A 14,340-nucleotide genomic window follows, 5' to 3' on the forward strand; every position below is an offset into this window, starting at 1 on the left:
TTTATTTAGCATGCACTCCTCACCCTTCCTTCTTCATGCTAGAACATGAATAAGATAGCTGGAATTAAACATCCATCTCACAATGAGGATGAACACCATAAACTACGAACAGCAGAGCCAAAAGACAAAAGGAATCTAGTATGTGAATTAAACTGTGAACCGGAACTACCAGACCTTACTATAATTGAGAGCTCTGCTGTGTCAAGCTGATAGAATAAGATGAAAAGATGTGGTTCCTGCTTTCAGAGTTAATAGGAGTATCAAATGTTTAGCAGGATGCAGTGGCCGACACCTACAATTCCAGCCACTTAAGAACCTGAGGCAGGTGCACAAGTTTGAGATTGGTGTGGGCAAGTTATTGAGATCTTGTCTCAAAATAAAAAATAACAAGGGTTGGAGATGTAGTGTTGTGGTAGAACCATCTCTGGATTTAATCCCCAGTACCATACACACACACACACACACACACACACACACAAATTATTTATACACACATACACACACACCATGCACACCTGGGATATGTCAGGCCTATACTGAATGTGTCAGGCCTATACTGATGAGGAAAAGACTTAGCAAGGTTACCTACTTAGGGAATTCCAAGGTTTGAAACTAACCAGTTACAATGGTTTCTGGTCTCGTCAATTCTAATTCAAAGGGATGAAAACTCTTGATGGAAATGAGTACAGGGAACACTTGGTGCATGTTGAAACATGGGAGGAGCCCAAGTTTACAGTACAATCTGGGGAGCATCCCCAAGTGTGTGAGAAAAAATAAGGATGGTATGCACCAGAAAGAAGTCTCAGTGGTGACAGTACTGAGACTGCATTTCAAATACAAGATGGAAGAAGAGATAAGGCTCTACAGGTAGGGCAGACATCCAATTAGAGATCAATGAAAAACTGAATGATGGCACTGGAAACAGTACTAACCACTCTTTTAAAGAGACTGCACAGGGAGACAGGAGTCTCTACGTTTTCATATTTGCACACATTGCTATTAACAGTGAACTATCAACACAGCCCAGTCAATATTTAATCAAACTGGTAAGATGATATACTGGAAAGACTTGAGATTTTTAATTTTTTTTTTTTTTTACATCAGACAGGTAAGGTGCTGACATCTTAACAAGATTTGGAGGGAGGCAAATCTCAAAACATACAGTATGAACACCCAATCATCATGCTTATGAACCCAAAAGGATCGATTTGAGATTGTAACAATGGTCATTGCTTCCTGCATTTTTCAATACAACTTTGCTGAGAGCCATAGCCAAGTAGGAATGACGCATGGCAATTTCCTTGTCAGCCTACCCAATGTTGCTTAGAGGGAGGACTCTCCATTGTGGAAATGGGCTTGCCTTGGACCCAGGTCATTTGCAGTGACACTGCATGAATGTTTGATAGTTTCGGTTGAAAGGTGACCCTGCTCAGGGATTAGGGTGGCTCTGGGTTTAGGGCGTATCCTGCTGCCTCAGGCACCTGCTCCTGGAGTTCCCTTTGAGTTCTTGCGGAGTTCTGAGAGAATTGGTGCACGGAGCCTGGTAGAGGCAGTGTATTTTCCCCAGAACGTGCGTGTAGAGTGCCGGTGACAGTTCCGGAATAAAGAGCTGCTGTTTGAATCTACAAGGCTTTTGTGGTGGCCCGGTTATTTTGTGCCCAGCCAGACTGCGGCACAACTTACAGACTCCTTTCATGGATTCTGGGCTAATCTCTAAAATGTATCAATAGTAGTTCTCTTTCTGAATGCTATGAAGTGAGCAGACATTTACATGGGATTCTGTCTAGCAACCACTTCTGGGATCTTGCCCTTCACCCTTACCTCCAACTCTACCTATGCTTACAATGCAGAATTTTAAGGTGAAGGGCAAGTAGTTAGCCTAAGATTTTTTAAGTCTCTTCAACACTTAAGTTTACCTAATCCTATCGATGCTAACATATGCTAACATAGCCCAAAAAGAATATTTTGGCATAAAAAAAACTTACTAGAAGTATTTTATATATTGTTTTACTGGTTTAAGCCAGATATATAGTAAAGCACCTGTCACATTTTCAAGAGATGAAGGTTATACAGAATAATCAAGCTGTTTTTCTTTCCCACAAGTGTCCTTCACATTACATCATTAAAAAATTTTAAATCACATTCACAAAAGTTAAATTTTTCTTTATAAAATACTGTAGTTTATTTCAAAATATTATCACTGATTACTTTTTTGCTCTTGAGTACTGAATTAGCTCAAATTCCAGCCCAATTTTGCAACTTCTTCAGTTTTTACACATGTCTAACCATGTTTATTCCACTCCCCTCAAAAGTATGCAGGCAGAAAATTGGCCACCCAAATCCTTTCAACCTCAGAGGTTTAACGCTAAAAATTTGTAATTGGTTACTCTCTTAAGATCTGTACCATAAGCATCAATGTTTTAATAACAAAAAATGACTCAATTTTTCCAAACATATTTTTCTTAATATAAAGCTCTTCCTCGTAGCTTTCCCCCAGACTCAACTAAATCCCAATTTCATTTAGTACTACAAATCTATACCTTGCAGAGGAGACTATAACAAACTTTGACTCCCTATGTTCCTTCAGAAGATAACTTTTGGAAACAAACTACTTTATACTTAATATCATAGATTAACATAGTAAAAACCAATTCTGAGTATGAGAAAAAAATCCTAAATTCTTTTACAGTCATTCTATTAAAGCCCAAGTCTAAACCATGGAATACATACAATATTTAAACACACTCTGACATAAAACAAACTTAAGATCCTAGGGTCCAAATATAATTTGATTCTACTATGCCCAGGTTCCAGCAGAAGGGGGAAAAAAAGAAAGCAATATGCTTGAAAGTGTTAGGCTTAACTGAAATTAAGACCATTCACTGTATAGTTCTCAGGTGCTAAAAGCAAAACTTCACTATAATACCATCAAATGAATGGTGATCTATACAAGCTTAAGGACAAAAGAATCATTTTTTTGCTTCTTACCTAAGATTTGTAAGTGCTAATCAAAACCTGGATTATTGGTGTAATTTACCCTTAAGTCATAAAAACAAGACAAAGCATGGTAAAGACTGCTTTATTGGTGGCAGTTAGTACAAGTTAATAAATATTGATCCCCAAAGAAGAGCTCTGTTATTTATCAGAGTACTGGTCCATAGAGAGCTGAATTAAACTGAACCAAATGATTGCTGAGAAGACTGAAGTCAATCCTGCTTCTTGGGAAAAGAAGCCTTGGCCAACTCATATATGGCATAAGCTGTTCCTGAAAAACAAACAAAACAACTTACAAGAAATTCTGAATTTAAATCAATGTAAGCTTCACATTCCAGCTCAAAAATTATATGGCAAAGATGGCATTAAGATTACATTAATGTATTTTGATTGATACTGGCAAAATTTTAAAATAAATATATGTAAAATACATTTCATTAGTTTTAATATTAACTTCTATACAAAAATATGTTCTTGGGCTGAGGTTGTGGCTCACAGGTAGAGTGCTCACCAAGCATGTGTGAGGAACTGGGTTCAATCCTCGGCACCACATAAAAATAAAATAAAGAGATTGTGTTCACCCTAACTAAAAAATAAATATTTAAAAAAAGGTTGGCTGAGACTGAGGTTGTGGCTCAGTGGTGGAGTGCTCACCTAAGCATGCACGAGGCACTGGGTTCAATCCTCAGCACCACATAAGTGTAAAATAAAGATATTGTATCCACCTAAAACTAAAAACTAAATATTTAAAAAAAAAAGGTTGGCTGTTTTTAAAAAATGTATTCTGTCAATAATAAATGTAAACTGTTTTAAGAATGAGACTAAGAATATACATAAAGGTTATTTCCATATTAACCTAACATTGCCTGAGAAATGCTAAAAATGATTCAAAAGACAAAAAAAGGAAGGTGTCTGTCAAAATATGCATGTATTCCCTGAAGTTATCGACATAAAACCAAAGATGAATAATGAGATTTTAAAATAACAAAACAGCTAATATAAGAAGTTATATTTTTAAAAACTTATTACCAGAATGTCTAAGAAATAATTATATTCTGAAAAGAACATAGGACATGATCTTATTAAGAAAATCCAAATGTCACTAACTGGTTTTTGTCTTAATCCATAAATACCCCACCTACTTTTAAATGTATTCAAGTTAAAAGAAGTTACCTTAGCATGAGCATAAGGACTTTGTAATTAAGAGTTCAAATCCCAGCTTTTCCACATAGAAGCAATGTTATCTTGGATGACTAATGTAATTTTCTCATTCTTAAAATAAGGACACATGAAAGACCCCATTCAAGGGTTATAAAAATTCAAGTATGTGGCATTCTGATCAAAATGATGAAGACACAGTAACTACAGAAATATTGTTTCCTTCCTTCCCCAAACAGCAATCATTCAAATTCCTAACTATGCTCCTACTACACCAACTTGTGACATGCCTGCTCATATTAACTAATGGACCTGCCTAATATGTTGAAAAATCATCATAGGACTTTGTATAAGTAAAAATTAAATATTGTTGTATAATAGTTTTGTTTTCATCATAAATATGTATGCATGAGTTAAGATGTGTTATTCATCACAGTAAAAATATTCAAAAGCCCTTGCTATAGAATGTAGAATGAATGTTTTTTGGCCAAAAAAACAAGCTCCAGAGCCTCCTGATAACATTACTATTACTTAACTATGAACAATCAAATATTCCAAATGTCTTACCACCAACTGTAAGAACCATGGTGGCTCTATACAGCAGGGCATCAGCTACTCCACCCTTTAGATGCACTGGAATTCCATTATCCTCCTAGGTTAAAAGAAAAAAGAGATTAATAAATGTGTCTCTTGTTTTCAACTAAGTTTCAAAAGATTAATCATTCATATAAAATGAAACAACTCCTTAAAACCATGGAATTTAAATATTTAAATATCACAAATCTAATAGGGCTCCAATTTTGATTATTCTCTGCTACTATTTTTAAAATATGAACTCCTTAAAGTTAACTTTCTTATTTTAATCACCATATTTTAGATTTAGTTGTAGAAAGTTCTTCTTAAAAGTGGAAGCAGGGATCTCTGATAAATAATATCCAGTATATAGAACTCAAAAAACTTACCACTAAGAAACCAACCCAATTAACAAACAGGCAAAAGAACTAAACAGACACTTCTCAAAAGAAGAAATACAAATGGCCAACAAATATATAAAAAAAAAAAAAAAAATTCAACATCCCTAGCAATCAGGGAAATGCAAATCTAATCTACACTGGGACTTTATCTTGCTCCAGTTAGGATGGCAATCATAAAGAACACAAATAACAACAAATGCTGGCAAGGATGTAGGGGAAAAAATTCACTGATATATTCTTGGGACTATAAATTAGCACAGCCTCTTTGGAGAACAGTATGGAGATTTCTCAATGGAATTCTACTCAGCCATAAAGAATGAAATTATGTCATTTGCTGGATGGAAATGGATGGAAGCTAGACTCAGAAATTCAAAGGCTGAATGTTTTCTTTCATATGTGGAAGCTAAACAAAATAAGGAAGGGGAGTGGGGAAGATTACATGAAAATAGAAGGGAGATCAGTGGAGAAGAGGAAGGGAACTGGCAGGGGGGTGGGGTTGGGGGGGCTGGAAAAGGGAAGAAGGGCAATATGAAATTGAGCAAATTAAAGTAGGCTATGTAAATATAAGAATATACCTTAGTGAATTTCAACTTTATGTATATCAGTAAAGGACCAATTTAAAAACATATACATATGTATAAATAAATGGGAGGAAAACCAGTAGTAATAGGAGAGAAGGGAAAGAGGAGCAAAGTGGAGCAAATTCCACGCATGTGTGATTATGTCAAAATGAACGCCAATATTATGTAGAACTATAATATACTAATAAAAACATTTTTAATCCTAAAAAATAAAGGGGACAGGCATGGGATTTTGGTTTATAATCCTAAATTTTATAAGCCGAGCATCTCTTCCAGCTTCTGGCACAGAATAGATATTCAGTGTATCTGTTAAATAAAATATTTTAATTTTATGTGGTATGATATACACATTTTTTTTTTATCACTGCTGGGATTACAGGCGTGCACCACTGTGCCCTGCTCAGTTCTTCTACAACTTGAGAATTGGCAACTAGTTCTTTAAATGTTGGGTAAAATTCAATAATGAAACTATTAGGGCCCAAATATTTCTTTGATGGTGGACTTTTCATTATTGGGTCAATCTCTATACTTATCATTGGTCTGTTTATATTTTCTGCATCTTCCTGGTTCAAATGATAGGCTGTGTATCTGGGAATTTATACATTTCTTTTAGGTTATCCAATCTGTGGTCATGTAATTTTTCAAAGTAGTCTCTTAGGGTCCTTTGCATTTATGTGGTCTCGGTTGTCATGTCTTTTTTAAATTTCTGATTGTATTTATTTGTCTTATTTTTCTTCTTAGTTAAAAAAAAAAAAAAAAAAGCAATGAAAGTTTGCTTAACAGCTCAATTTTGTTAATCTTTTCTGTTTTCCTAATCTGTTAAATTGTTCTACTCCCCTAGGCCTTTTCCCAAGAGATAGTCACTATTCACAGTATGATATAGATCTCTTTTAATGCTTACATCATTAATTCTTATACACAAACTTAACACACAAAATGAGGTTATGCTATATAACCATCTGCCATACACTATTTCTTTTTGCTCAGTACTTCAAACCTATCTTATTCTTTTCAATGGCTACATGGTATTCCACTATGCCAAAATATCTTAACCTGAATTAGTTAATCTTCTTAATGGATATTTAGGTTGTCAGGTTTTAGGGTTTTTTCCTCCCTAACTTAAGATCCTCACTCCCATTTTCACATACTTACACAATTATTTCTGAAGGAAACAGTCTTAAAAGTAGGCTTCCTAGATGATAAGGTATGTAATTTCTTTTTAATAATACTTTCATATACCCTCTAAAACTTTTGTACCAACTTTACTGCTATTATAAAGGTATGGTAGATGAATACATACATCTCCCATTCCTGGTTAACATAACCTATTTCAAAGTTTCCTAAAATCTTGCCAGTCAGATGGGGGCAGTAGCAATTTTTAATTTTTTTAAATTCATGTTTGTTTATTTTAATAGAACCCACTGTTGTTTCAGTTCTAGGAACAGGTTAAACTAGGGCAGTCCCATGAACTACACAACCTGAGGGGTGAGGGCTCAGGGATAGGACCATTTTTTTTTTCTTTTTCTTTTTTTGTGGTACTGAGAATTAAACCCAGGGTCACTCGTCATGGAGGCACATCCCCAGTCCTTTTTATTTTATTCTGCTAAATTGCTGAGGATGGACTCAAACTTACAATCCTTCTGCCTCAGCCTCCTAAATTACTGGGGTTACTGGGACTACAGGCGTGAACCACCACACCAAGCCAAGACAATTTCCTGGTGACACTGAAATGACTGAGCTGATCTACAATAAATCTATGAGAGGAAGAAAATGACTTCGAAGGTCTGAGTCCCACCTACCATAGCATAGTAATACTCCTACTCCATGTTTAGGTAGGGCACGCTCAACCAATAGTGATTCTCTAGAGGACAGACCATGTTTTGTTTCCAGGCAAAGGCACAATCCATGGCCAACAATGCTTCTACCTATCTAGAATGCAACTACGGCAGAGAGGCAGTAAGGTAAATGGTGCCTAGCACCTATTCCAGTGCTCCAAAGGAGTATGCATCTCTTTCTTGGCTGGTGGCTGTGATGAATTAAACCTGTATTTCTTATTGATTCATAGAAGTTCTTTGTATATTAAGGGCATTAACCTTTTGCTATATTTTGACATTTTGCTCTCAATTTGTGCCTTGTCTTTGGTTAACTATAAATAAATTTTAAATCACCAAACCATGCAATTTTTCTTCTTTACTGCTTCTCAGTTTTATAAAGATTAACTTAGAAGACTTCCCCTAAGATTATAAATATAATTTTTTGAGGGAAAATATTTACATATGTAATTTATTTTCTTAGTATACTATGTAGAAGGAATCTAACCTTCCTTTCTTTAAAATAGTTATTTTTGTCAATACTAATTTATTGCATCCTTTCCTGTGGCTATAGCATTCAACATATATTAAATTTCTATATAATACTTGCTGTGTTTCTGGGTCCTTTCTGTGGTCTCTCTTTATGCTCCTATGCAATTACTCCCTAAAGAATGCTAATGAACTCCTCCAAAACAATTTATCATTGATCTATACCTTTCTTCACTCATTTTTTTCTAATTGCTCAAGGGCCTCTTGGGTATAGCAAATGCTCAGTTAGCTACCAACAATTTCTTATCATTCTTTTGCTAATACAGGAGGACCTCTTACAGCAGACTCTCCAGATTTACTTCTCATTTCAACTTTTTGGTACTCTAATTACTACAAGTAACAATCTCCTATAAAATATTTCAGTACCTGAAACAGCTTTTGTTTCTCTGGAACTTTATTTTCAAAATGTCTGCGTGAAGCAGTGCTGATGGTCCTTTGGGCAATCTGACGAAAACGCTGAAACGGAAAATCCACAAACATTAAACAGATTTAGAGCCTAAAGAAACCTTGAGAAGAAATCACTTTCAATATTTAATATTATAGAAGGAAATGAGTCTTGAAGCATATCTGATTTATCAACAATAAAGTTTATGGACCAGCATCCAGATTTTTCAATTTGTTGTCCATCCTCTGCTCTGTTCTTCATATACTACATTCTGCAGTCTCCAAAGATCATATTCATATCTTTGGCTGAATTCAATCAGTAGCTTTTTATAATCCTTAAGGAAAATATATTAATATATAAATATTACAGAAATAAATGGTTAACTAAAATAGTCTAAACTCAAATGTTTCCATTTAATACCCTTCCATATGAAGAATCAATTACTAGACAGCAAAATAAACCAATAACATTCCTAATTAATCAAAACGTTCTTACATTTTTCTTAAGATTTTTAGTGTGGGTGTGTGGTGCTGGGCTCAAACCTGGACCTTATGCATGCCAGCCAAGTGCTCTACCACTCCCAGCCTCCTAAGAAATTTTTAATAGATATTAAAAAAAAAAAAAACTTGCATTACATGCTGGGCGCAGATTTGGCTGACGCCTGTAATCCCAGTGGCTCCCGAGGCTGAGCAGGAGGTCCGCGAGTTCAAAACCAGCCTCAACAATGGCAAGGCGATAGGTAACTCGGTGAGACCCTGTCTCTAAATAATATATAAAATTGTGCTGGGGATGTGGTTCAGTGATTGAGTGCCCCTGAGTTCAATCCCCGGCACAATCCTTCCACCACCCCGCAAAAAAACTTGCATTACATACTTAGTTTAAATAACGAAATAAACATGTATTCCACTTTCTAAAATAAATGGTATTGAGAAGCTAAGTAAGACACGGTTAAATAACTACAAAAGAAAATGATCATTGCTATTTTTTCAAATTTTTGGAAAACATTTCATATACTCAAAGTCGGAAGATAGAGGCCTGGGGGGCAACGCAGAACCGCCGGAAGGGACTGCTTCCCAAAGTCCTATCCAAAACCGGATGACTTAAGTTTTTAAAATAGCCTCTGGAGCTCGTAAGCTCAGAATCATTGAAATTTATAACCTTTAGTAGCAGAAGAACCCTAGTGTTTCCCGTTGTCAGAAGTTTTTCACCAGGAACCTTGATTTTACTCACATCAGCTACAACCTCTTCAGTGACCCATTCATTAGAAGCAGTGGCTAAGAACCCAAGGTGGTCTAACCCGCAATTCTGTCCAGCTTCTCAGCCTCTTCCCTCCGCACCCAGCAACGGCCATGGGCTAAGGGAAGGAACGAATGGGGAAAAAGGTCGGGCGAAAAGGACACGGACCAAGGTGACTTCAGAAGACGTCTTCTGCTCCACTTCCAGGAGAGTTTGGGTCACAGTCCCTCGGCCTCCACTCTCGGCTCCCATGCTCATTACTAAAGCAAACCGAGCAGCTACTTACCAGCAGATTCCGCAGCATCTTGCCTCCCTTACTGCCCACCAACCGCGACAACTGAACGCCAAGAACGAAATTAACCACGCCGGAACCGGAACTACCTCCTCGCCTGGCGCAGGCGTCGAAGAATAGAAATCGGTCGGTGCAGAGGCGGGGCTTTACGCCTAACCATAGAGAGCGGAGGAAAGGGATAGGCGCGTTCCGGCTGCCTCCGCCCAAGCTGGTCGGCCGGCTGGTTACTTCCCGTGAGCTCTTCCTGAGTTTTTCTGTGGCAGTTCCAAAGAGTCCAAGATGTTTGGGACCAGAATGGCGGTGTGGGATATTTTAAGTAGTTCAACAAGCGTAGATAAAATTGTGAGATTAGGCTATCAGAGAAAACGAGTGTTTTGAAGGCGGTGTACACCTGAGCGGAAAAACCCGGATTGTGTCCGTGTTATCTTGTGTATTTCATCCGATTTCACAACCATTGTTTAGAAACAAAAAGATAGCACGGACACAATCCGGTTTTTTCCAACTAGGAAACTGTCGTGAGGTGTTAACGTTCCTTGTTTTGAGAATACTGCTGGAAAGAGCCGTGTCAGGATTTTTTTCATCTTGCTGCAGAACTCCCCAAGTAGGAAGCTCTTCCATAGTGTCCCCCAACTGTGGAAGCAGCTCACTCGATTGATTATGGGGAAATGCTGAAAAGAGGAGAAATTTAATTGGAGCTGGGTGGAGGTCAGGAAAAGGATGGCAAATCTAGACTCAAGTCTTGCTCTTTCAGATTTAGCAGGGCACTATATTCCATGATTGGAGTTGTCAGATGGCAATTATTGTACAGATGGGCTGCCCATATATCTTGCATCAGTTTTGCTTCATTCCTTGTGTTCACACTTAAGTGTGTACAACTGAAAATACCTATCATTCTACAGTAAATATTTCCATCTTTTTAGACTCCTACAAATTATTCCATTGCCATTTCAAGCAGAAACTAATATAGATTTAGCAAAGGTATAATGTGTGGATTAAAACTGACAATATTAAAATTATTTCTTCTAGCCCTTAGGGTTCCCCTCCCCCACAATCCACTATATGTTAATTGGTTCACCAGGTTACCTGTCTCAATTCAAATTCTCTTACTCTTCAAGGTTTATAAATACTTGATTCACATCCTTCTCAGAAAACCTGGTATCTTACCTCCTTTGCATTATGTACTGTAGTCAAATTTTTGTGCAGTTATCACACAGTGAGAACTTTTTACTGTCTATAATTTGAACTTGTTCAAGTTGTGTTATGTTTTTTCCATTTATCCAACTAGATAAAAACTTCCTAAGAACAGAGATTGTGTATTTCTTACCAATTCTCTAGCACTACTTAAAGGTGATACCCATTAATCAACAGATGAATGAATATTTACTTGACAGATCTAGAAAGCTCTATCAAAAAGAACAAAGGATTCACATTAAACAGATCCTAAAGTAGATGCAGATCCCTATATTCCTGTCACTGAGTGCATTGCAATTTTATTTTTACTGCTTCATTCCATAAACACATTCCTAAATTTAACTACCATCCCATTTCTCTTCTCCTTCAAAATAAGGCACCTGCAGATTTCTTTATACTTGGTCTCCCTTCCTCTCCTCCCCAATTTTTTTTCTTATCCCATTTAAAGGTTTTTACTGTTGTTAGGGTCCATCAATAGCTTCCATGTTATTAAACTGTCCATTTTAGTTTTCAACTTCTCCATCTATCAGCAACATATAATATAGTTGACCATTCCCCTCAAGATATATTTTTTTAAATGAAAATAAGCCATAAATGTGATACAGGGTAACACTGTATGTATAGTTTGAGAGAGTTTGGTTTTAACAAGTCTTCCATACTTTTTTAGTCCTTTTATTTCAGTGACTGCTCCTTTTAGTTTTTTCTTGGATCCTCATTCTCTAGACATATAAAAAAATCATCTTACCTTTTTTCTATATTCATCTCTTTGGTGAACTTATCAATTCCATGGCTTGAAATACCACTCATGTGATGACAATTCCCATGCGTGACAATTTCCAGACTGACATTTACTTTTAACTTAAGACCTCTCCACTGAATTCTCCTTTCCATGTTAAGATTTTTCCTTTGCAATTTTCCTCATTTTAAGATCCAAACTTTGTTTTCTACCATACCCCATAATCAATACACAAGAAATTTGGGGGGGCCTACAACATCAAAATATAACATGACTCTTATAAATTTTCATTGTCTCCAAAGCTACCAATACTCCATGCCAAGCCATTGGCATGTTCTTCTCGGTTTACTGCAATGGTTACTGATTTCCATCTTTCCACTCTTCAACTACTCTTTATCTATCTCAATGCAGCAATTACCCTTCTAAGAATCTAAGTTAGATAATATGACTATCCTCAAAACTCTGCTTTATTCACTGGTGTATCGCCAGCCCCAGAACTGTAATTGGCACATAGTCCCAGGATTCCTGTTCTGTAAATTGTGTCAGAAAACTATGGATGAAATTTGTGTGGGTGCCTACCAAAATTTACTGGATCTTCTTAGGCATACTTGAAATTTGCTATCAGACCAATTTATTCTCAGAACCATGTTACTTTCAAAATAAGCTCCTTTCCTAAACATGTTTGGATTTTTCTGTGATATTTCTGTCTGGAATATTAGAGAATGGCTCTTTTGAAAACACTGCCTTCAGAAAACTCATAAAAGTATAACAGAATTGGCAATATTCTATGTAGATGTATAGAAAATGAGATATAGTGTTAAGACTGTAATAATATCAGATGTGAATATTTCACAATTACAAATGCAAAGTTAACAAAGCAGCTACCCAATCCTTCTTTTCCTTTAAAAAACATAACCACCCTGATTTCATCCTACCTACAGCATCCATAAAGCAGAAAAACAGAAAGAAACCAGAAGTTTTTTTGTAATCTTGATATATGTGCATGTTTGTGATTCTAGAACCTAATTAATCTACTTCCAATTTGACAAAATAATACAGAACAGCTTCATACGGATTTTAATGTATAAAAACTACTGGTTAGATAAGAGAGTACTACAATGTAATTCCATATTTTATTTGACCGTCACATAATTGCATGGATCACCTTTGGAAATCAGGAAGCATCTGCTGTCTCTTAGTTGGCATATTATTTTATTTATTATTGAGTAAATAATTTTATTCAATTGCAAGCCTCAGTTATTCATCACTAATATTAAGGGGTTGGGCTAATAATCTTTATCTCTGGCTCTTGAGTCCTTAATGTATGATATACACCATTTCATAAAAAAATATGAGTCACTCCCTATTGAACAAGAATTTACTGGCTATCTATTGTGAATGTAACAATTTATAATATGCTGGGAGGTATTTTTTAAAGTCCTGGCTTTCTGGAGCATACAGTCTAATTAGGATTATAAACTCACATAATAGTACATTTGAACTGCAGACAGAAATGACTCTCCAGGTAGCTGGTACAACAAAAGTTGCTATGGGAAATTTAAGGAAGGTAGAATTGGAATAGAGATTAAAAGCACCTTAGAGTAAGAACATGATTTAATAACCTGCATTTGGCATCAAGCATGGCATACTACAAATAAGTACAAAAACAGAACCTAGCTAGAGTGAAAAGGGAAATCATATTGTTGTAGTTAAAAAATTGGAAGACAGATTGTGAATCTGTCACTTAACAGTGACCTGAGTGGGCCTGTAGGTGTAGCTCAGTGGTGGAGCACCTGCCTAAAATGAATGCCTGAGGTCCTAGGTTTGATCCACAGCACTGGGGGAAAAAATAGTAATGTGACTGAAGGCAAGTTATCTAACCTACTTATACCTCAAATTTCTTTATACGTAAAATGAAGATAGTAGAATCCCCCCATCATTGAGTGCCTATAGAGTTATCAAAAACGAGATAACTCAATAAATGTTAGTTATTGTTATGGGAGGAAAGCCTGGATAAGGAGAAACAGATCAACAGAAGAAAAATTCTGGCAGAAGGTATAACATCTACAAGGGCAAAGAAGGTGGTGAGCAGATGTCTTTGGAAATTACAAATAGCTTGTTTTGTTAGAAGGATAAGTGGAGGGCTGTGGTAATAGTAAAAGACTGATTTCAATGACAAATTTAAATTACACATTGAAAGTGTCTTGGAGCTATCAAAAGTAAATAGCACACTGTTAAAATGAAAACTCAATTTTAAGATCGCTCTAGAAACAATGAAAGGCTGAACTGGACATGAAACTACTAGGGCCACAGACTCACTTGGATGGCTCCTATAGTAATCCAAGGAAAAACCTAAAGTCATCAGCAAAAAGATGCTATAAAAGGGGATGGACAAGAAACCACCTAAGAAGTACCACCCGTTTCTCTGTGGTT

At 36.3% G+C, this 14,340-nt stretch overlaps 1 protein-coding gene and 1 non-coding gene across 2 annotated transcripts; both read right to left on the reverse strand.

The window, feature by feature from the left end:
• Nucleotides 1-1,098: 1,098 nt before the first annotated feature.
• On the reverse strand, nt 1,099-1,204 carry LOC124083701 (small nucleolar RNA U13). The gene has a single exon (XR_006848879.1). It is a non-coding gene; the product is annotated as a small nucleolar RNA U13 (small nucleolar RNA).
• A 1,859-nt stretch (nt 1,205-3,063) lies between these two features.
• LOC124083698 (cytochrome c oxidase subunit 7A2, mitochondrial) lies at nt 3,064-10,119 on the reverse strand. Its single transcript, XM_046430446.2, has 4 exons — nt 9,975-10,119; nt 8,434-8,523; nt 4,720-4,804; nt 3,064-3,265 (listed from the first exon to the last, which is right to left on the reverse strand). Exons 1-4 carry the CDS (start codon nt 9,990-9,992, stop codon nt 3,207-3,209), a joined length of 252 nt encoding a protein of 83 aa, XP_046286402.1. The 5' UTR covers nt 9,993-10,119; the 3' UTR covers nt 3,064-3,206.
• Nucleotides 10,120-14,340: the final 4,221 nt, after the last annotated feature.

This window comes from Marmota monax, unplaced genomic scaffold, assembly GCF_021218885.2.
Source record: "Marmota monax isolate L192 unplaced genomic scaffold, Marmota_monax_Labrador192_F-V1.1 WCK01_AAM20220418_F8-fsc00227, whole genome shotgun sequence".
Classification (NCBI taxonomy): Eukaryota; Metazoa; Chordata; class Mammalia; order Rodentia; family Sciuridae; genus Marmota; species Marmota monax.

What these genes read in the sequence shown, in the direction of transcription:
- LOC124083698 (XM_046430446.2), bottom strand. An exon ending in AGAAACAAAAGCTGTTTCAG is followed by an intron (nt 4,805 to 8,433) that starts GTACTGAAATAT and finishes CTTTTAACCTAG; the next exon opens with GAGGATAATGGAATTCCAGT. An exon ending in CATGGTTCTTACAGTTGGTG is followed by an intron (nt 3,266 to 4,719) that starts GTAAGACATTTG and finishes TTTGTTTTTCAG; the next exon opens with GAACAGCTTATGCCATATAT.